At 39.4% G+C, this 23,154-nt stretch overlaps 1 protein-coding gene across 2 annotated transcripts in view; it reads left to right on the forward strand.

The window, feature by feature from the left end:
- Positions 1 to 23,154, forward strand: part of PLPPR5 (phospholipid phosphatase related 5) — a 98,874-nt gene that overhangs the window by 23,607 nt on the left and 52,113 nt on the right. For both annotated transcript variants that reach the window (XM_029062053.1, XM_029062054.1), the window contains exons 2-3: positions 12,649 to 12,781; positions 17,864 to 18,114. In XM_029062053.1, the coding sequence (XP_028917886.1) occupies positions 12,649 to 12,781; positions 17,864 to 18,114 (384 nt within the window). The remainder of the gene's footprint in view (positions 1 to 12,648; positions 12,782 to 17,863; positions 18,115 to 23,154) is intronic.

The raw sequence follows: 23,154 nt of genomic DNA on the forward strand, positions 1-23,154 counted from the left end.
TAATTAAATACCCTATCATAAAAAATAAAAATAGAGCATTTGTCTTATAACCCCTGTGTTTACATCTCAGCAATCTAAGAAGCTTGACAGACACATTCTTGAGGATAATTTGGACTGTTCATCCAAGATAATTTAGAACAATTTAGATTTAGAACTCTTCTCCTGAAGTGATGAACTTAATAGTCCAAATGTATGACAGGCTCTCTCTGGGTTTTCCCTTAGGCTGTCAGATGCCCAGGTGTTTCCTGATCTGTTTTACTTTTACTACTGTGAAATAACAATTTACTTAGTTGTTTAGTTTGAAATCAAATTTTATTCTTGCAAAACCCTTTTCCATTTTTCAAATCATTATTTGCAATATTGACTTGCTTAAAGGATTTCATTCATGACTTCAGAACTTGATTATATGCAATTAGAGCGAAGTTTGTTTTTGTTGGAATGCAAAATTAAAGATAAAGAAGCAAAGTTTTTTGATCCTTGTTGCAATGTTTTGCTGATGTAATTATATGATATTGAAGTTTTTCATTTTCTAAATTATCTATAAGATGTTATCACCTGTCAGATAAATTTCTCTAATCAAACCTCCAAAACCCTTCTATAAATATGATAGACGCTATTTATATGCTTCTCTAGAACTTCTTTGATTTTTGAAACTACTAAATATCATCTCTTTGCAATGATATATTTATTAATTAAAATGTTGAGCAGGAAGCCCACATTTTCCCATTTAGTTTTTCCATAAAGATTAAATATGTATTTTTTTCTTTTTGAGATGCACCATTTCTCTTAGTTTGCCATTTAAGTTATATTTACATTCATGGAATAAGTCTTTGAATATAATTTGAAACAAATCTTTATGCAAAGAGGTTTTGATTAGATCAATTGGTTTTGCATAAATTTCAAGCTAGTCATATATTTTTATTTATACCCTTACATATTGATCTCAAGGGATTTGGAAAGATTATTGAGAATTATTTTTAAAAAATAGGTTACTGGCATGGCATCCAAAGTATAGATATGAGAACTGTTGGAATAGAAATAGTATTTATGAAGTGCTTACTGTGTGCAGAAAACTGTACTACATGCTGGGAGAGAATGTACATGTAGGAATTGGACATGGTCCCTGTCCCTCGAGGGCTCACAATCTAAGAGTTTAAGTGGGGAGAAGGCAGTGGAGAAAGAAACATCAAGGGTGATGAACATTAAAACACAAGACTGATATATGCACAAAATAAAAGCAAAATCAGGAGGGAGCTGTATCTAGAGGAGGAGAATTTCAGATTCCCTGGGGGTTCAGAGTTCAGGGCACATCCACCAGCCACCAGTTTTCCTGGGCTTTTGTGGAAGCCTCATGCCATGGGTTGATGCAGTGGGCATGAAGCAAGCTGGGAACAGGGACCCATGGAGGGAGAGAAGACAATGGTGTCTCCATGCTGCTAATCTCAGTGGTTGTGGCAAGGTTTGAGAGCCCGTGGAAGCAGCCTTTTAGGAATGTGGAATTAGAAGACAATTGTAAGAGAAAATGTTGTGGGAAATCAAACAACTTTTTCCCATATCTCATTATTAGGGAAAAAGTAGGTGAGTGAGAAAAGGTATAGGAGCAACAGAATAGATGAGTATTGGTGATGCACACAGATTGAGAACAGTGAAATGTTCAATATCTTTGATGAGCCACTAAATGTCAGAAGAGAGATAACTGAAGAAATATATGAAAAAAAGTCCACTTGGGAGTCCAAAAATGAGCAAATTAGGATGTGACAGTTTTGGAAAGAGAGTTTGGATAAGATATAAAGACAGAGTTTGAGAAATATGGATCCAGATGAATCCTCGATAAACATTGCAAATGCCAGAATGAGAATTACTTACAAGAGAAAGGCTCCACCAATTATGCATAAGGGAAAAACAGGATTACCCCCAAAAGCCATTTTATTTAAATTTCAATATAGGTGCCTGCCAGCAGTTGATTAACCTTTGTTTCTCTGACTCCCTCACCATCTGTGTCATCTGTCCTCTTGTATCTGTACCCTTTGGGAATACGGTAACCACTCCATCCTCATCCCCACAACCCTGAGGTACATATATAAAAATTACAATAATATCTGTCTCTGCCTCTAGATTGTAAGCACCTCTGTGGGCAGGTAACTTGTCTACCACCTCTTCTCAGCACTTAGTTCAGTGCTCGGCACACAGTAAGCACTCATTAAGTATCACTAAGTGACTGAATGATAACACCAAAAAGAAAAACAAATAGTCCCATAAGAGGACTCTGTTGAATAGTACTCTCCCAAGCACTTACTATAGTGCTTTGCACACAGTTAGCACTCAATAAATATGGAAGATGGAAAACAAGATAGTAATAGTTCCATTTTCTGAACACCTGCTTGGTGCAGTTGATTATATTTGGTGGTTGGAAAGTGCAGAATAATGAAGCGATACATTTCCTGCTGTCAAGGAGCTCACATTCTAACTGGGGAGACACTCTCACTTAATAAGTCAATCAGTCAATGGTATTTATTGAACGCTTACGGTATGCAGAGCACACTACTAAGCCTTTGGAAGAATGCAGTCAGAGTTGGTAGATACGTTCCCTGCTCATAGTGAACTTAACCACCAAGAGCTTTTCTTGTTCCCATGATGGGTAGTGGTAATTTAGTAACTTTCCACCTAACCAAGCACATTGTAATATTCTGTTCCCAGAAAATGTCTCTGATGATAAGTCTATTAAATACATAAGTATTGTGGAGCGAGGGAACGGGCAGCTTCCACCTGTGTGCTGGTTTTACTGCTGAACTCAGTGAGATCTGACCGGAGAATCCCAGTTGGGCGTACTGGCACCAGCATCTTCAGTGACTCACTTGAATTTCATTTGGTTCCATTCCCAGGCTCGGTGATTGATGCGGATCGGAGTGTATGTTCCCGATGTAGAAAATGGGCAGAGGTGGTGTGTCTGCTGGGATCGGTTGTGGAAATGGTTAGGTTCCACTCTCCTGACTTGGGACTGAGTAGCAGGGAACTTCTCTTCTGGGGCTCATTGGGAATTTGGGCAAAAGAAGGGTGAGGGTGAGGAAGAGAAGTCAGGGGAGTGTGTGCAGAGCACTGTACCAAGCATTGGGGAGAGTACATTACCACAGACTTGGTGGACACAATTCCTGCCCACAGTGAGAAGTTAAATTAGCTATGAAAATCCCAAAATAGCCTTTGAAGATCAGCAAGGATAGGAGGGAAGTAGTAGATAGAGAATCACTTTTATGCACACCCCAACCCTACTGTACTTATATACAGATCCTTATGCTCTGCCGCTTCACCTATTTCTAATTTATTTTAATATCTGTCTCCCCTACTGCATTGTGAGATCCTTGAGGGCCGAGTTCATATATAGCAAACTTTTGCATTCTACTCCCAATAATTATAATGGTAATAATAATGATATTAATAATTGTGGTATTTCTTCAGGGAGTACTGTGTGCCAAGCATTATATTAATCGCTGGGGTAAATACAGGTTAATTAGGTTGGATGCAGTCCCTGCCCAATTGGGGATCACAGTCTAGAAGAGAGGAAGAGCAGATGAGGAAACTGAGGTACAGATAAGTTAAGTGACTTGCCCAAGGTCATAAAGCAAACAAGCAGCAGATCTGGGATTGGAAGCCGGTCCTCTGACTCCTGGGCCCTAACTCTTTCTGCTAAGCCAGTCTGCTTCCCAAATGCTTAATACTTAATACTTAATACTTAATGCTTAATGCTCTGAGTAGAGTAAGTGGTTGATAAATAACATTAATTGATAGGTCAATTTGAGAGTTTAAAAAAATGAAAACATATAAAAAGGAATGGAAATACTGGACTGTGAACTCTTATTCATAAAGAAAATAAGTAAAAAATGAGGGATCTTGAGCTCCTAGAGAAATAAAGAAACAACAAGGGAAGGAAAAACTCATGAGAAAAATGAAACGAATTGTTAATAAGTGAAATTGGAGGCAAAGCGATGGTGCAGTATGAAACAGCACTTTATTGAAAAAGATTCTCAAAAACATAAGGAAGGAGGATGGGATCCAGACTAATCAAATAGCAGTGAAATGGACATGGCCAGGCCAAGGAAATAAAAGGGACCAGTAAAGCATCACAGTGGAAAGTCTGTATCAGTTATGACTTCATAACTATCTTTTCACCACTGCCATAACCAGAGCAAGGCTGTCATGGATGGGCAAGTTTGAGTGTCACTGTGAAAAACGCAATTACCATACCAAATCGTGTTCCTTTTTCTCTTAACAACTTCAGAATGTGTGTCATCATTTCTGCCACCATGCTGCCAACAGTGCCAACCAACCTGCCACCCTGGTCCAAACACTTGAATCCCATCGTAACTGCTACCTGAGTAATCAACCTCCTCACTGATCTCCCCACACTCTTCACTCTGCCTCCCAGTTCATCAACATCTCCCCACTCATCGGTAACCGCCAATGGCTATCTTTTCCTCTCTGCATCAAGCAGAATCTCCTGATCATCTGCTCTTTTCCCTCTACTTAAACTTGCTCCACTCTCACTACACCTACACATTTCGCTTATCTCAATTCAAATTAATCACTGTACCTCAGTGTAGTCCCTCGCCACTAACTTGTCACTCACATCCTCCTTTCTGCCTAGAACTCCTTCCCCCATCATAGCTGCCAGACCACTGCTTTCTCCATCTTCAACACCTTTTGGCAATAGCAGCTCCTCCAGGAGGCCTTCATTGATTAATCTCTCATTTTCCCATCTCATTTCCCCTCCTACTGACCCTTCAGCTCTTCCAAGTCACCTGAAAACTTGGGCCCCTCTTTTCCCCCATTATCCTCCTACCACACACACAAACACCAGCTCTTATATACATAGGCTTAAACTCTGTTGCCTCCCACTACCTGTCTCCCCGGCTAGATTGTAAACTCCTTGTGGGCAGGGATTGTGTCCACTAACTTTATTGTACTCTTCCATATGCTTAATACAGTGCTTTTAGAGGGTAAATGTCAATAAATTCCAGTGATTGATTGTGCAGATTCTTGGACCCAAATTATTTGTGACTGGACGAAGACTCAGCCGTTGTTTCCGAGTGAAGGCTCCACCTACCTATTCACTTCCACCTATGTGATTGCAATTATCAAATTTTTAAAGTATGGCTGACTAGAGAAGATGTAGTTGAAGTTGTCTGAAGCGTTGTGAGAAATGCATCCGGCTGAAAGATTGAGCGCAATGAAATATCTTACATAGGAATCAGTGTTAGATTAAGATTTATTGCATCTCTTAAGGACCCTGTGCTGAATTCCTGCCAAAATAATGGTTTTTATTAAGCTCCTACTGTGTGCAAAGCGCTGTACTAAGCCCTGGGAAAAAGAACTCAAATGAGAATGTCATGTACTGATCTAAGCACTGATCAGGGAGGTGTAAAGTAGGAGGGGGTGAAGTGATTGAGTGCTTTAAATTCCCTGCTAAGGAGTTTAATGTACAGGTGGATGGACGGCCCCTGGAGGTTCTTGAGGGGTGGGGAAAGATTTTAATTTCAAAGATATTAGAACTGACATGAGCTCATAACACCCTTACAAAGAACTACATGGACCAGCAACGTAAAGAAGGGATCAGAGATCGTGCATAATTTGGACATTAAAAAAATCCTCTAAATGCATCTTTCAGTATAATATGTTGTCACGAAAGGTTTAAGTCATTTAACTACTAGTGTCAGCTGATAATCTCAAAGGGAACGAAAGAAATAATACGGCATTTCTTTGAACCAGAATTATCCTGGTTGCTAGAATACTTTTTGGGCCTGTAAATTAGTTCCAAAAAATTGACAGTAATATGCAGACTACAGCAAGCAAATATAATCTCTGTATTACTTTATTCCTCTTTTGAGAAACTATCTAAAATAGGAACTCCACAACAGGACTTGTCAGACTTGTTTTTCTTAGCAAGAGCATGTCTTTTATATTATGAATTCTTTGTGATAGCTTCACTTAAACGTAAAGACACAACTCATAGTTTTGAAATATATTGCAGGTGGCTTGAAAAGAGCTAATTGAATCCCACGGTTTTCATGTTGGCTACAGCGTACCTACAAGTTTTAAAAAAGGGAAACAAAATGGACACCTCCAATTAAAGGATTGCATTCCTAAATACTCAACACAATTTTCACAATTTTCCCATTCACGCCGAGGATGCCAAGAGTAACATCCTCCCAGGGAAGATAAGCCATTCTGTGCCCACTTAACAGATGGTCTCCTGTAGCTGCTGGCAGTGCCCACGAGGCTGCTGGCAACACAGATCTTTTCCATTGCTCTTGGTCTCCTGAAAAGAAGCCAATCTGAAGGCAACCCAGTGGTGACACAGCATGAAGAGTAAAATCTCTGATCAAGCGCTCAGATCGAGAAGCTGTGCGATCTAGTGGATAGTGATAATAGTGAGAGTAATAATAATTGTGATATTTCTGAAGAATTTCCTAGAACTCACAGAGCTCACATTTAATAGGAATTGAGGAGTAGGTATCTCATCCCCATTTTACAGATGAGGAAACTGTGGCTCAGAGATTTGCCCAGGGTTACCCAACAGGTCAGTGGCAGAGATGGGGTTAGACCTTGGATCAGCCTGTGCTCATTCTGTTGGATGGTGGCAGAAAGGGAAAAAAAATGCAACGTATAAAGAAAGAGCAGATTAGCAATTGGTGCAAGTTCTATCTTTCTCATTGCTGATAAGGAATATGGCCTCACCACATTTTAACTAAACATAATATACTGAATGTACATAATGTACATAGCGAACTGAACTGAATGTAACTGGACAAATACCGTATAAAGCCATTAATCTATGGAGAAATTGCATTTGTAACTTGTCTTTACCTTTAGGTTTGCTGAAAATGCTCATTGTTTAAAATTCAAAATTTCAATTTCTTTTTATATATCATAAATTCAGAAAACTTCGAACTAAAATAACCATGGGAAATTTGGTAGTGTCATATTTGCTATTTTCTAATTGACCATGGTGTATACTAACCCTTCTGATTTCATGTGATTGAGATTTAATGTAGTTTTGAATTTCCATCCCATCAGAATAATAATGATAGCATTTTTAAGCACTTCCTGTGTTCTGTAACACTGCTACACATTGGGTAAGATTATACTATAATCAGATCTGATAAAATTCCCGTCCCGTATGGGGATCACAGTCTAAGAGGAAGGGAAAACAGGTATTTTATCCCCATTTCAGTATTTAGGAGAGCACTGAGGCAGTAGTCAAATGAAAAATGCAGTGCTCAACGGATGTCTCGAAAAAGTTTATCAGAAGTTCCATTTGGACAGGAGAGTCATCTTTCTGCCACCTGACTGGTATAAGAGAGGACACATTAAGCATCCTGCTGTGGGCTAACATGCAGTGCTTGGCACATAGTAAGTGCTTCAAAAATACCATAATTATTATTATTATGTTGGGATGGAACTCCTCAGCCTCTCCCTCTAGTCTTGCTCTTCAGTGTGGGTGTGAGCAGCAGTCACTATGACCACCACAAGTCAATTGGTCCTGCAGGCCTTGAATAGGAGCCTCTGGTGCTGCAGGATGAGGCAAATGCCCATCATCGTGGATTTCCTATTCATAAGCTAGTTTAGTCATGGCTGGATTGCCATGATTGCCACTGCTACCTGCTGCCCAACTCAGGATTTCAAAGTCCATGACAGGGGTGGCTGGGAGCCAAGATGCTGGGCCTATGAAGTGGCAATTGGCAGAGCTTAACGGTGGTAGAAGTGAGCGATAGTGGGGAAGAGTTAATTATCTCCTGCCCCATCCCATCCCTAACTCTTCTATTTTCCTTGCGATTCCTGTGCTTTCCTATATTCCATCATCCCCATTCCACTTCCTCTTCGCTCTTCTTATTTTTCTTTCTTTTCCCTGGTGTCTTCTTAATTTTCCTATACTTTCTATTTTCCACTTTTTCATCTTGGTCTCCCTTCTTTCTTTCCTTCTTCTCTTTTTTTTACCTCTCCCTTCCCCTTTTCATCAATCCTTCAATCTGTATCGCAAAACAAAACTACTCATGTCCCCTCCAAAACTCTACTCTCGATGACTTTCCCATCACTATAGATAGCACCACATTCCTCCCTGTCTCATAAGCCCATAGCCTTGACCTTATTTTCATCTCATCTCTCTTATTCAACCCACATAACCAATTTATCACCAATTCCTGTTGGTTCTACCTTCACAGCATCGCTAAGATCTGCGCTTTCCTCTCCATCCGAACTGCTACCACGTTGATCCAGGCACTTATTTTATCCTGTTTTAACTTGTGTGTCAGCTGACCTCCCTGCCTCCTGTCTCTCTCCACTTCAGTCCCTATTTCACTTTGCTTCCCAGATCAGTTTCCTAAAAAAATCATTCAGTTCATCCTTCACCACTCTTCAGGAATCTCCTTGCCCATCTACCTCCACATTAATCACTTTGGCCCCTCCAGTGTTATGTTGCTGATTTACTTCTGCAATCCATCCCAGTCAGATTGCTCCACCTACTCAATGTACCCCGATCTCTCCACTTATCTCTCACCCCTGTCCTACCTCAGGCCTGAAATGCCCTCCCTCTTCTAATCTGGCAGAACATCACTCTCCCTTCCTTCAAAACCTTATTAAAATCATATCTCCTTAAGAGGCCTTCCCTGACTAATCCTTCATTTCCCCTAATCTCTCTCCCTACTATGTCACTCTCACACTTGGTTTTGTACCCTTTATTCATTCCCACCCCCAGCCCCACAGAACTAAATGGTGAGCCACCTCTTGACTGTAAACTCCTTGTGGGCAGGGAACCTGTCCACTAACTCTGTTATATCATACTCTTGTGTATTGGGAAATGGCATGGCCTAGTGGACAGTGCATGGGTTGGGGAGTGAGGAGGGCCTCCACTTAACAATCTCGGGTCCTCCACTTGTCTACTGTAGGACCTTGGGCAAGTCACTTCCCTGTGCCTCAATTACCTCATCTGGAAAATGGGGATTAAGACTGTGAGCCCTATGTGGGATAGGGACTTTGTCCAACCCAACTACCTTGTATCTACCCCAGCGCTTAGTACAGTGCCTGGTACGTCTTAAGTGCTTAACAAACACCAATAATAATAATAATAATGTTGGTATTTGTTAAGCGCTTACTATGTGCAGAACACTGTTCTAAGCGCTGGGGTAGACACAGGGGAATCAGGTTGTCCCACGTGGGGCTCACAGTCTTAATCCCCATTTTACAGATGAGGGAACTGAGGCACAGAGAAGTTAAGTGACTTGCCCACAGTCACACAGCTGACAAGTGGCAGAGCTGGGATTCGAACTCATGAGCCCTGACTCCAAAGCCCGTGCTCTTTCCACTGAGCCACGCTGCTTCCACCACAATTATTACTCTCCCAAATCCTTAGTAGATAGCTCAATAGCTATTATTAATTCTTCTATTTTAGTGTTTCTTTCCCCCTCTGGACCGTAACTTCCTTGTGGGCAAGGAACATGTCTACCAAGTCTGTTATATTGCAATCTCCTGGGCACCTAGTATGGTGTTCTGTACCCAGTAACCACTCAATAAGTATGATTGATTGACTGATATATTTATTGACTGCTTCCACCATGGATAGCACTTCTATCCCTCCCTTTCCCATTCTCCCTTTCATTTACTCCACCTCCCCTCTCTCTGCCCCCTTTGACTTGGCCCTTTCTAGGCCCTTATGAGCTTTGTCCACAAATGGACAAATTTTCCAGGACAGCTACTACCTTGCAGTGGGCACCATGTTCCTCCACCTGGAGACTTTGCAACCATTTCAGAAGCACAGTCCTGTCCCTGTATTATCCTCTACATGTCCCCACAACTCCTCCTCATAATTTCCAGTTCCCACTTGTTCCAGAAATTGCCTGTCAACTCCACTTTCCATCTGTGTAGGAGGTCAGAGGGTCAGTTTTCTAGCAATCCCCTTGGCCTATCTGGTTTAGAATTGCATAACAAGGTCTAGATTTTAACTCTAGAAGTTCAATTCTCTGGAAATTACCCTGTGAAATTCATTCAGATAATTTTGCCCTGATAAAATGAATAGGGAAAATATGGAAGTATTAAAAAAATGTGATTTCACTTTAAAGTAAATCTATAGGAAATCTTAATAAATAGCAGCTTTGGTGGTACTATTCGAAATGACAGGCTCAACTAGTAAACCACAAAATGGGGTTCAATTTGCTGAATGTAGTATGAGGTGTTCAGTGTTAGGTATAATGAGCTTAGGGAGGATATAGGATATCCATATGGATAGGTCTTGGAAGCAAGAGGAAATGTAAGATTGCAGAAGATGTAAGAGAGATTTTGGGAGTCATCCGTGTCGAGTTGGTAGTTGAGGTCATGGGGCGAGGTAGCTACTGAATAAATGAGTTTACTGAGCCTCAGTCTCATCTGTCCTGCAGCTGATCTCTTTTTCGAGTTGAGACATCTGTCTGGAATTCTCTCCCCATTCTCACGTCAGATCACTATTCTCCCCATCCTCAAAGGTCTTCTAAAGCCACATTTCTTTCAGGAGACTTTCCCAGGTTGATTTCTCATCTACCATCTTGTATCTCCTACTGACATTTTCTTTCTTTCTTTCTTTCTTTCTTTCTTTCTTTCTTTCTTTCTTTCTTTCTTTCTTTCTTTCTTTCTTTCTTTCTTTCTTTCTTTCTTTCTTTCTTTCTTTCTTTCTTTCCTTCCTTCCTTCCTTCCTTCCTTCCTTCCTTCCTTCCTTCCTTCCTTCCTTCCTTCCTTCCTTCCTTCCTTCCTTCCTTCCTTCCTTCCTTCCTTCCTTCCTTCCTTCCTTTCTCTCTCTCTCTCTCTCTCTCTTTCTCTCTTTCTCTCTCTCTCTCTCTTTCTCTCTTTCTCTCTCTCTCTCTCCCTCTCTCTCTCTTTCTTTCTCTCTCTCTCTCTCCCTTCCTTCCTTCCTTCCTTCCTTCCTTCCTTCCTTCCTTCCTTCCTTCCTTCCTTCCTTCCTTCCTTCCTTCCTTCCTTCCTTCCTTCCTTCCTTCCTTCCTTCCTTCCTTCCTTCCTTCCTTCCTTCCTTCCTTCCTTCCTTCCTTCCTTCCTTCCTTCCTTCCTTCCTTTCTTTCTTTCTCAGAGCTGTTCTAAGTGCTTGGAAAGTACAATTCATCAACAAATAGAGACAATCCCTGCCCACAACGGGCTCACAATCTAGAAGTGGGGAGACAGGCATCAAAACGTGTAAACAGGCATCAACATAAATAAATAGAATTAAAGATGTATTCACATCATTAATATAAATAAATAGAATTATAAATAAGTACATATATACACAAGTGCTGTGGGGGGTTAGAGCAAAGGGAGTGAGTCAGAGTGATAGGGAGTGGAGGGAAAAGCAGAGGAAAAGGGGGGCTTAGCCTGGGAAGGCCTCCTGGAGGAGGTGAGCCTTCAATAGGTCTTTGAAGGGGGGAAGTCTAATTGTTTCAGCACTTCTGCATTATGTAAGTGCCAAAATATTCACATGCTTCCCTTTATATCTTCACACTCTAATACATCCCCCTTTATGTTTATTTTAATATCAGTCTCCATTCTAAGATGTTAAGATCTTTGACTTTAAGAGAATCATGTCTAGTGTGGCGTAGTGGAGATAACATGGGCCTCAGAATCAGAAGGTCATGGATTCTAATCCCGGATCTGCCATTTGTCTGCTGTGTGACCTTGGGCAAGTCACTTCACTTTTCTGTGCCTCGGTTACCTCATCTGTAAAATGGGGATTGAAACTGTGAGTCTCACATAGCACAGGGACAGTATCCAACTTGATTTGCTTGTATCTACCCCAGCACTTAATATAGTGCCAGGAACATAGTAAGCACTTAACAAATACTATCATTATTATTATACTGTATTCCTCGACGCATTTGATAGAATAGTATTATGTGAACAGTAGATGTTCAGTCAGTATTGTTGATTGAGAGTAGAAGGGGAAGCCAGAACAAAGCTCCAAGGACACCCACAGTTAGGAGATGAGAGGTGAATGAAGAGGTGAAAAGAGAGACCAAGAATGAGGGGCCAGAGAGTTAAGGGAAGAATGTTGAGAGAACTGACTCAGAGCAAAGTTAGGGAACATTTCCAGAAGGAAAGAAAGGTCCATGTGGCTGAAGGCAACTGAGAGGTCCAGAAATACTAGAAGAGTGTGGAATACATTAAAGCTGGCAGTGAGAGGGTATCCCTGGTAACACTGGAGAATACGATATCAGTAGCATGTGTGATCTCAGATGGTAGAGGGTCAAGAAGGAAGACGGAGGAAAGGAAATAGAATCAGCAGGTGCATTTAACACATTTGAGGAGTATGCACATGAATGGGAACAGAGAGATGGGGTGAAAATAGATAATAAACAGTTTTTACAGCATACTTCCTTTCTGATTGACTGTCAAACTTTAATCTCATATTCTATTATTGCTAGTTTATAAATTGAATAAATAAATGCATTAAATTAACTTTTTTCCTGGAAGTTATGTTATGTCAGTTTGTTCCCTGAATAGACAGATTGGTAAAACAAGGAATATGACATAGAATTATTGAATCTGGCTCATTGTTTTAATGGAATAGTTATTTCTCTATCATTAACATGTTTACCTGATGTATTCTAATATGCTTTTTGTATCTTTATATTTTTCCCCAAGATAATAGTTGGAGAAACTGCTGTGTTTTGTCTACAACTAGCCACAAGAGATTTTGAAAACCAAGAAAAAACTATTTTAACAGGAGACTGTTGTTATATAAATCCACTGGTGCGCAGAACTATCCGATTTCTTGGTATGTGTTCTTTTGTTGTGTTTTTGAAAGAATGATTATTTAGAAACTTAAACTAATGGGTAAATGATTAAGATTATAAGTGCCTTGTTTTATCCCTGCAATTCTTATTATAGCTTAAAGCAAACTCTTTGCACTATATACTAAATTTAGAGATAACCCCTTCTCAGAATCGAGACTCTATCTAATCTATCTATAAGAATAATGTACTATCTATAGAATCTTAATAAATCTGAAGAAATGAAATTTGATGAAAACATTGTAGCCTACAGATAATAAGAATTACAGAATCATGGAAGCATGTTTATATATTTAGTTTTTATTTGTTTTCTCTGAAAACAAAGAAAAACTTTGTTCCCCTTTAGACTGTAAGCTCATTATAGGCAGGAAGAATGTCTGCTAATCCTGTTGTATTTTTGCTCCCAAGTACTCCCAAGTACAGTGCTCTGCACATAGTAAGTGCTCAGTAAATGTGATTGTTTGATTGATTGATTCAAAGAAGACCCCTCCAAAGGTTGCATTCATCTGTTGGTATGTGAAGTGATGAAAGGACCTATATGAGACCCAAAGTCCTGATCAAAAAATGACTTCTCATGTTCAGTGCCTGAAATATCATTTCAATCTCATTTGAATTGGTCAATACCTATTTATTAGTTCTTCCCATCTAGACTCTAAGCTCCTTGAGGGAAGGGAACATATCTGCCAGCTCTGTTGTATTCACCCAAGTGCTTAGTACAGTGCTTTGTACATAGTACGTGGTCAGTAAATTCCATTGATGGATTGATTCTGCAATTCTCCATTAATGGTGTAATAATAATGGAATTAAGCACTTATGGTACTAAAGTTTGGTGGAGAAACTAGCTAATCAGATCAGACACAGTCGTTGTCCCACATGAGGCTCACAGTCAAAGAATATTTTATCCCCATTTTACAGTTGAAGAAACTAATGCCTTAGAGAGGCTAAGTGATCAAGCCCAAGGTCACACAGCAGGCAAGTAGCAGACCTGGGATTAGAACTGAGTTATCCTGAACCCCAGTATTCTCTCCCTTAAACCACCCTCCCTCCCATTATAATGCACTTTTTTAGCATTTTTTTGCAATAGCATTCTTGAATTTTAGTGATGGTTTTATTTACAGTGAAATAGTACTTTGAAATAGTACTGCAAAGTTTACACAGCCTTTTTATAAAACATCCTATTTGAAAATTGAATTCAAAATTTATTGGTATGTAATATCTTGCTGTTCAGTTATGTAACTAGATTGTATTTTTATCACTTTCTAAATTTTATAAGTTTAGATCAGTGTTTCTGGATCTTGGGAATGTGTTAATGCACTTTAATTTTTACTATAGGAACCAATTAAGAATCCCAAATTGGGGTATAGCAATATGTTTGTTAAAAAGAAGGAACCTTACCTCTATATGAAAATGATGAGGCTCAGATTTCGTAGCTTATATTTAATTTTCCAATCTACAATTGATTTCAGTATTTGTCATTGTCAAATTTTTGTATCTCATAGAGATGATCTGTAACTAATTAGTAACCCCAAAATGTTATCACTCTTGTGATGCTGTAAAATAAGAAGACATCTCCCTTTCTAGAGTTTTCCATGTATGAAACTCCTAGACTCTCTCCTCACAAATTAATGTTGCCTTCTATTGAGAGCCAAGGGGTACCTCACCCTTTTACCTTCTAGACTGTAAGCTTACTGTGGGCAGGGAATGTTTCTACCAACTCTGAGAGGCAACATACTGTAGTGGATAGAGCATGGGCCTGGGAGTCAGAAGGGTTCTAATCCCAGCTCCGGCACTGCTGGGTGACCTTGGGCAAGTCACTTAATTTCTTTGTGCCTCAGTTACCTCATCTGCCAAATGGGAATTGAGACTGTGAGCCCCACTTGGGACAGGGACTGTGTCCAACCCGATTTTCATTCAGTCATATTTATTGAGTGCTTACTATGTGCAGAGCACTGTATCCACTCCAGTGCTTAGAACAGTGCCTGGTACATAGTTTGCTAAGTGTTTAGTGAACATCATAATCATAATTATTATTATCCATTATTAACTCTGTTGTACTCTCCCAAGTGCTTACTACAGTGCTCAGTGCAAAGTAAGTGCTCAATAAATGAATATCATTGATTGATCAATTGATTGTGAGTGTTGGCCTAGGTTGTATGTTCTGGTGAGATTTTGATGAGGGTGGGGGTTAGGGGAGGCAAGGCTCATATTGGTTTTCTAATCCACCTTTGAGCCCTCTCATACTAGCCATGGAAACACTTCAGTCTCTCAGCGGTTTCCTCAGCCTAGTCCCAATTTCCCTCAGTGTCTGGGGTCATTTGAATAATAATAATAATAGTATTTGATAAGCTCTTACTATGTGTCAAGTGCTGTTCTAAGCACTGAAGTCAGAGCATGCCATCTGGGCCAACCTCAATATTGCTGAGTGGACTACAACCAACAAATCCTTGTCCTACTGGACTAGTAAGAGGAAGGAGGTATTTCTAAATAGCAAAAATAGCAAATGCCCCAGTATCATTAAGATAATAGACTTCCAGAAGATAAATCATAGTGTTTCAACCATTTTCACAGGAACAGTTGGCCCGATAACTTCATACACACCTGTATATCGTCGTATCTGTATGAAGGAATGCTAAATAGTCTCTCTTAATCACTTCCATGTTTAGTCAGATTTCTTAAGCCAGGCATACTTGCAAATCTATCACCTCCTTACTTATGCATGGATTTGTTTACACATCCAAATATGCTGCATTTGTTATTTGTTTGCAGTAATTCATTATATGAAATTTTGTCATAGAGTTAAGGTCTCCTGATTTCAATCTTTAAAACAATAGTTAATAAAATTTTTAAAAGGCATTTGTTTTACACACTTTAACCTCCCCAATTTCTGGATCACGTAGTAAGGTGCATGTTATATATTAATCATTAGCTTTTCCAGTACTCTATAACCTGTGTTTCCTACTTATAACTTTTTTCTGTTAAAGTAGGGAAGCATTCTGTGGGCTCTATTTTGCAGCCATTTTTGCTCTCTGATTTCTCTGCAGAAACCATTCCACATAATAGACCCTGAAGTTTTTCAGCACTAAATCACAAAAACTTCATCAAAGGACAGTGTTTAAAAATTCAAAGATAAGAAGCTTGAGTTTATTCTTGGAGCTCTCACTCCTCAGTGTGTGAATATCATGGGTGATAGTGGTGAGAAGAGGGATGTGAGAAGAACAGGGAACTTAGTTGGATTAAGGAAAAAGTCTATAGATGGCATTTTAAATGCAGAGCAACTGGGTTTAGGGAATAATCTTGTAATGGGGATTTCAGTAATACCCAAATAAAGGAAAACCTTTCTATCACCAGCTCTATTGTTGACTTCTTATGATCTTGGGAAGTTATTTAGCATTGCTTCAATTTATGTGTTCAAAGAGAAAAAGAGGATTTTCCCTTGACTGAAGCTTCAATAAATGAATGGCTTTAAAATGCTTGTTTGGGGAAGGAGTATTGAGTGTTTTAGATTAGCATTATCATAATGGACTTTAATTTATATTTTTAAATCAATTAACTTCCTAAATTTTTTTCTCTTTGAGTAGTGATATTTACGTATGTATTGATCAGTTTCAGTTGGGCTGGTACGATAGTTCATTAAATGATTTTTAAAATTTCTTTGAGCTATTCAGATGTTATTACGTATTAAGGTAAAATGTGTCTTTTCAGAGTGGGTCAGTGAAATGCCTGCATAAGCTCATTGTACCTCACAAAATTATCAACATTTTTAATATGGCCTTGTCATAGTGTGGGCCAACTCTACCTTATCAATTAATGAGTCAGTGGCATTTACTGAGCACTTTCTGTGTGCAGAGAACTGGGCTAAGTGCTTGGGAGAGTACAATACAGCAGAGTTGATAGGCAAGATCCTTGCCTTCAAGGAACTTAGAGTCTATCTTTCCTTGCCGGATCACTTCTTATCAGCAACCCCATGCAAAAAACAAACAGTTGAAAAGAAAAGCAGATAAATATCTTTAAATATTGTGAATACAGATAAGTAGCACTACCTTGACAAGTCACATCTATTGTTCTCTGTAGGTATATCTATCTGAAAGGACTGATAGGAATAAAGAGAAAATCCCAATTGACCAAGTTGTATAGTATTTATTAGATATGGGTAAAAATAAATGAAAAGTTAATTTTGGGTAATGTTGACATATTATTTTCAAAGACAAGAATATTGTCGTTTGCATCGCTATCCTTTTATTTGTAGGATACTTTTGTAGGGCTTCTGTGATCATGACTTAAGTGGGAGTTTCACTTATAACGGACAGAGGAATCTTGGGATCTGTTTTTTTGTTATTTTAATGGCCACAGCACGTCTAATTCCACGTTATGTAAAAATTACTTTATGTTTCCATTATCATTCCCACATTTTCCCATATCTCGGTCAATGTGCATGCATGAAGTAGCTATCAAATGAAAATGGTGGTTTCAAATCAAATTTATAACTCTTTCCTATCTAAAATTCGTTTTTCAAGCAATGCAGGTCTTTCTCTGAACATTTCTGGTTCATTTACATTTTGCTAGATATTGAAATGAAAACTGATGGCTTTGGGCTTTAGTGCTAATTTGCAACTCCAGAAAAAGAACTGCCTACCTGGATGGGGCTTTAGAGATGTTCATCAAAAGCTAACACATCTGTTCTGCCTTTGAGTAATTAAGTGACAGCATTTCCAAACCAAAAAAAAAATAAAGGTTCCCCAAATATATTTAGTTGGTGGTAAGTATAGACTTTAGGAAAAAGTTGCCTTAGATAAACTCTTCAAGCAATGCAGTTTTGGTCATTCAGAGTATATTTTTGTGCTTTACATTCTCTTATAAACCTGCTATGCATAAAAATGTAGCCAGTGGCAAACAGCTGAAGAAAACCATTGTTATAGTAAATAATTCAACCCTCCCTCCAGTGCAAACAGTGAAGGTTGGAGGAAAGATTCTTCTGTTCAAAATGCTTGTATTGCTAAAGTGTTGCCATTTTGCTTTGTTTAGTTGAGTCTCCCAAATAAAAAATTCATCACTTTGCTTTTCCCCAGGCATTTACACATTTGGACTGTTTGCTACTGATATCTTTGTAAATGCTGGACAAGTGGTAACAGGGAATCTGGCTCCACATTTCCTTGAACTCTGTAAGCCCAACTACACGGCGCTTGGATGCCAGCAGTTTACTCAGTTCGTCAGTGGTTCACAGGCTTGTACTGGCAATCCCGATCTCATCATGCGAGCCAGGAAAACATTTCCATCCAAAGAAGCAGCACTAAGTGTTTATGCAGCTATGTACCTGGCAGTAAGTAAACACAATTGCTATAAAATGTCATTATAATGTGTATTATCACTTTGGATTTGGTATCAATGGTCAGAATATCATTCATAACCTTAGTCCAATCAATGCAGTACCTACCTCAGGTAAAAGTAATAGACTGTTGGCTGGGTTTGGTAGAGGGATGGACAGCTTCGGGCATTTCTGTTTTAGAATATGATTGTCCCATTAGATAAGATGTAATGGAAACAGGGGTCTTTGAGCATTATTAATGAGCTTATTGAACCAGAAAGAAGACATCATGTTCAGCTATGGGTCTTATTCTTTCTTGATAATCCTAGCGTTAAAACCAATCCTTTATATTTCTTTCCAGGGTCATTCAAAGACTGCTTTTACACAAATATACCTTCATACTTCAAGTTGCTAGGCAATTCTTTTAATCTCACAGATTTCAATTTTAATTTTTGTTTGGCTCTCAGTCATAGACCAAACTTTCTCTGAGTTAGGATTAAAAATACTCACACATTACTCATATTGATATGTGTTCATTCAGTTTGCCCTAAAAGTAAGGCAGAAATGAGACATCTAGAAAAATGCAAATTGAATTTTGGTTTTGGTAAAATTGCTTCTTTCAATATTTGGTGTTGAGTTGTAAGCTCCTTGTGGTCAAGGGAATAAGTCTACCAACTCTCTTATTCTGTACGCCCCCTTAAGCACTTAGTACAGTGTTCTGCACATGGTAAGAGCTTAATAAATATGACTAATTGAGATGCAAATCAAGATCCAGCTTAGTGGGGAAATTTGAATAATTAAATTCACTATAAGATTAAAAAGTCTGCACTGTGTAATATAGTGGTTGATTGACAACCAAGGTTAATGGAAGGTTTTTTTCTTCACCAGTGGACTAAAATAGCAGTTTGGTGCCTGTGGAGCTATAAAAAATTTCCTCCAGAAGGCCTGACCATGTAACCTAGGGAAAATGCTACATCCAACTCCCATCCAAGTGATCAAGGCAGGGGGCTGGGGAACAATTTCATGCTTCAAAGCCATTAGTCTGCACAACCAGTGGGATAGCTTAGCAAAGCTGAGACTAACCTCTATTTCTGGAAGTTATGCCAGTGCAAGCATGTTTTTTTGGTTGTTTCCCATGTATGCCAGGCAAGTCTCATGCCAGGCACCTACCTTGTGAAATAAGCTGTTCGGACACAGCCGTTGTTTCTGGAGCCAGCGGCAATGGTCTCGTCTCCAAGGCAACCCCAGGAACCCGATATTATCTTGTCCCCTGACTGACAGAAAATAGCTCAGCATCCTCCATGTAGCAGCAGCTATCAGGAAGGCATGAACAAGTAATATTAAAGTCATCTTGCCTTCTTTTCTCGAGAATATCATAGAATTTTCCAGACCTACGGGGCTGAATTATGACATAGCCTTCTTTTCTTCACTGGCTAATGGTTCACGCCAGTGCTTTTAAGGAACTCCTGGAGTCTGTGAACTTGTTTTTAACTTCATAACAGAGTAGCATTGATGCACATTATGAGTGAAAAGTATTTTCGAATACAGTATTTACTCATATAACTCCATTGCAAAATTTCCCCTACCCAATTTTGGAGATAGGAATATAGGATTATTTTATGTATCACTTATTTATAAGCACTGGTAGCAGTGTGAACTGGGGGGAAGAAAGGATCAGAACCGGATAACTGGGCACAGCTGGTTTGACCAGGAGACAGTATTTCTCCACTGAAGTCTGGGTACTCCAGGGTAGGAAGAGGAGAAGGGGGATGGAGAAGGATCAACTCTTCAAGTGCCTATTAAATGCAATGCTTGTGTGAGTGCAATAGAAGTAAGAGATGGAGTCTCAAGTGCTCTCTTACTTTCCTCTTCCTTCTCCTCTCCTTCCTCCTCCTTTTTCCTTTTCCTCATTTGTCCTGTTCCCCTGGTTGCTAGACTTAATTCTTACATGACCCCACATACTAGCCCTACCCTGTTTTTGTGTTGCAAAAATGATGCAAAAAGTAAGGCAGTTATGCAAGTAATTATGGACATTCATTTAGGAGATAAATCTGTAATGAGAGATTGCTGAATGTCTCAGTGTTGGTGAAGAAAAATTAATTCTACTCAGCATTCATTATTATGTCCTCATTTTTGATCATTTTATGACTACTAAAGTTGTGTGGCTATTTCAATTTTAAGTAAATTTATGTATTTGAAGTACATTTACTATCAAGGAGATAATAGCTAAACCCTATTCTCAGTAACCATGCAGGTTACAAAGGGGGCCTTCTGCAGGACCAACTCTGAACTCTTCAGGAACCAAAAGTTTGTTTACTTCACAGGAAAATTTAATTTCTATGTAAGTAGGAGTTGGGATTTGACTAAGTCCAACCTGGCTATAAAAAATAATTTCCCTGGTATGGAACTAGTTCCTGGAGTCCCTGATCTGATTTTCAGCATCTTGGCATTTGTGTTGCCCTCAAAGATGCTCAGTGGGTTGAGGCATTCATAACGAAGTCTGGGCCTGGGAGTGGTAAAAGCCTCCAAGACTGTTCTCTGTCAGTCAACCAATGGGGTTTGTTGAGCCCCTATTCTGTGCACAATAATATACCAAGCCCTTGGGAAACTATAATAGAAAGTACAATAGAATTAATAGTCACAATACCTGCCCTCAAGGAGCTAATAGTGTAGCTCTGGGGACAGACACCAAAAAAAAAAAATACTGATAGGAACTCCACATAAAGTTCTTAATTTTTATAGTCTGTCTTTGTTGTCTCCTACTGCTTACAATCTTCCCTCTCTCTACGTTTCTATTCTCCCCACCTTGAATTGTGAGTCCCTTGAGGGAGACAGTGACTGGGACTGAACTATTCAGTAAATTTAATGAACACCATCACCATGGCATTCAGGTGGTGGAGGCTAAACCGCTAATGATGGTATTATTGCTAGTTTCAGAGAGTCTCTCTGAAGATGAAAGGATTAGCACTGAGTATCTAATAACTAGATATGTGTCTTTGGGGGACAAGTAGTGAGTGTGGGAACAGCAGAGACTCCTGAAACCAGTTTTCTAAGGTAGACTGAAAGGAAAAGTTCTAGTGCCTTTTGGAGAGCTATTCCTGAAACCCCTGATGTCCTGGGTATCTCAGGACAGCCTGATTAACTTAACCATCAGAGTTTATGTCAATATAGTATCAAATTCAATAGCTAGCTAGAATCAAAGCCAGATTTTGACAAAAAATATTTCCAGCAATCTTTCGTCATGCTTTTCCATCACTCCTTTCCAAAACATAAACTAAATTTCTATTATCTATTTTAGGCAGCTAGATATACACATATATGTGAACTTTTAAAATTGTATATGTATATATAGGTGAACTTTTAAAGTTGTATATTTGCGTATGTATGTATGTATGTATGTATCTATCTATCTATCTATATATTATTACAATGCATTTGTTAAGTGATTATTATGTGCCAGGCACTGTACTAAGCACTGGGGTAGATACAAGCTGTTTGGGTTGAATACAGTCCCTGTCCCGAGAGGAACTGAGACCCAGAGAAATTAAGTGGCTTACCTAAGTTCTCAGACCCACTCTCTATCCACTATGCCATGCTGCTTCTCTCTATATATAGATAGATACATGTACACAATTTAAAGTTCTGTGGAGTGTGAGAGCCTGCCTCTACCCTGAGCAATCTTTTCATGAGCGAAGCAGCGTGGCATAGTTGATACAGCACAGGTCAGGGAGTTAGAGGACCTGCTACTTGTCTCCTGTGTGACCTTGGGCAAGTCACTTAACTTCTCTGTGCCACACTTACCTCATCTATAAAATGGGGATTAAATCGTATTCCCTCCTACTTAGACTGTATGCTCCATGTGGGACAGAGACTGTGTCTAACCTGATAAACCTGTATCTACCCCAATGCTTAAAACAGTGCTTAACACATAGTAAGCACTTAATTAGTAGCATAATAAAATTAGTTGTTCAGTGAGATGCAATGCGTGGGCACTTGACCCAGCTACTGAGGAAGTTGCCCAGCTTCCAGAGCCATGAAAAATGAAGATACATCTTATTATTATAAATTTTACAAGCACTTAGAACAGTGCTCTGCACACAGTAAGTGCTTAATAAATATGATTGAATGAACCCAGTGGCAAACATGTGAAGGTCTTCCAGCATGGAGTGGAAACTCTGTTAAGTTCATTAAACAGGGTTTAAACACTTCCATAACCATAACTTCCATAGCACTTCCTCAACATGTCAAACACTGAGGCAGTGTCAACATCATCAACCTCTTCAAAAAGATCAGGTTTCAATTAGATCCATCTCATTCCTCTCTATTGCCTTCAGCAAGATCTCAACCAGAGGAGTCCTGTTCCATCTTCTAATTATTACCACTTGCCAAAATTTCCCAGAATCGCAGTGTGGCTTCAGATCACAATGTGGCATAGTGGACATGGTCTTTTCTGCTTGTCAGATAATTATAAGCACTTCCTATGTATCAAGCACTGGAGTAGATACAAGTAATTCAGATTGGACATAGCCTCTGTTCCACTTGGTACTACCGGTCTAACTAGGAATGAAAACAGGTATTGAATCCCCATTATATAGATGAGGAACCTGAGGACCAGAGAAGTTCAGTGACTTGCCCAAAGGCACACAGTAAGCGATTGAGAGAGCTGGATTAATACCTAGGTCATCTGACTCCCAGACCCAGACTCTTTTCACTAGGCCACATTGTTTTCCAAATGCAGGAGAAGTGCAGGGAGGTCTACCAGCATCTCTAGGCTGTTCTCAGTGACCTGACCCAAGCATTTAATCCTCTCAGCAGGTCTGAATCCTGGGAATGATTTAGCAAATTTGGCTGCCCCGAAGTTCATTGATATTTTGAGACTACTTCATGTCAGCATGGAAGGCTGATCAGACCCTGTAGTACCTTATCCGATTGATTCCCTGTCAGTGATGGAATGAAATAGGGATGCACGGTTGACTTAGTTTTCTTCAGTTTATTCTATGCTGTCATGTTGGAAGATGCAACAAGAGGCCTGGAAGCAGATGTTAGCATACACAT

The sequence above is a fragment of the Ornithorhynchus anatinus genome, chromosome 4 (assembly GCF_004115215.2).
Source record: "Ornithorhynchus anatinus isolate Pmale09 chromosome 4, mOrnAna1.pri.v4, whole genome shotgun sequence".
Classification (NCBI taxonomy): domain Eukaryota; kingdom Metazoa; phylum Chordata; class Mammalia; order Monotremata; family Ornithorhynchidae; genus Ornithorhynchus; species Ornithorhynchus anatinus.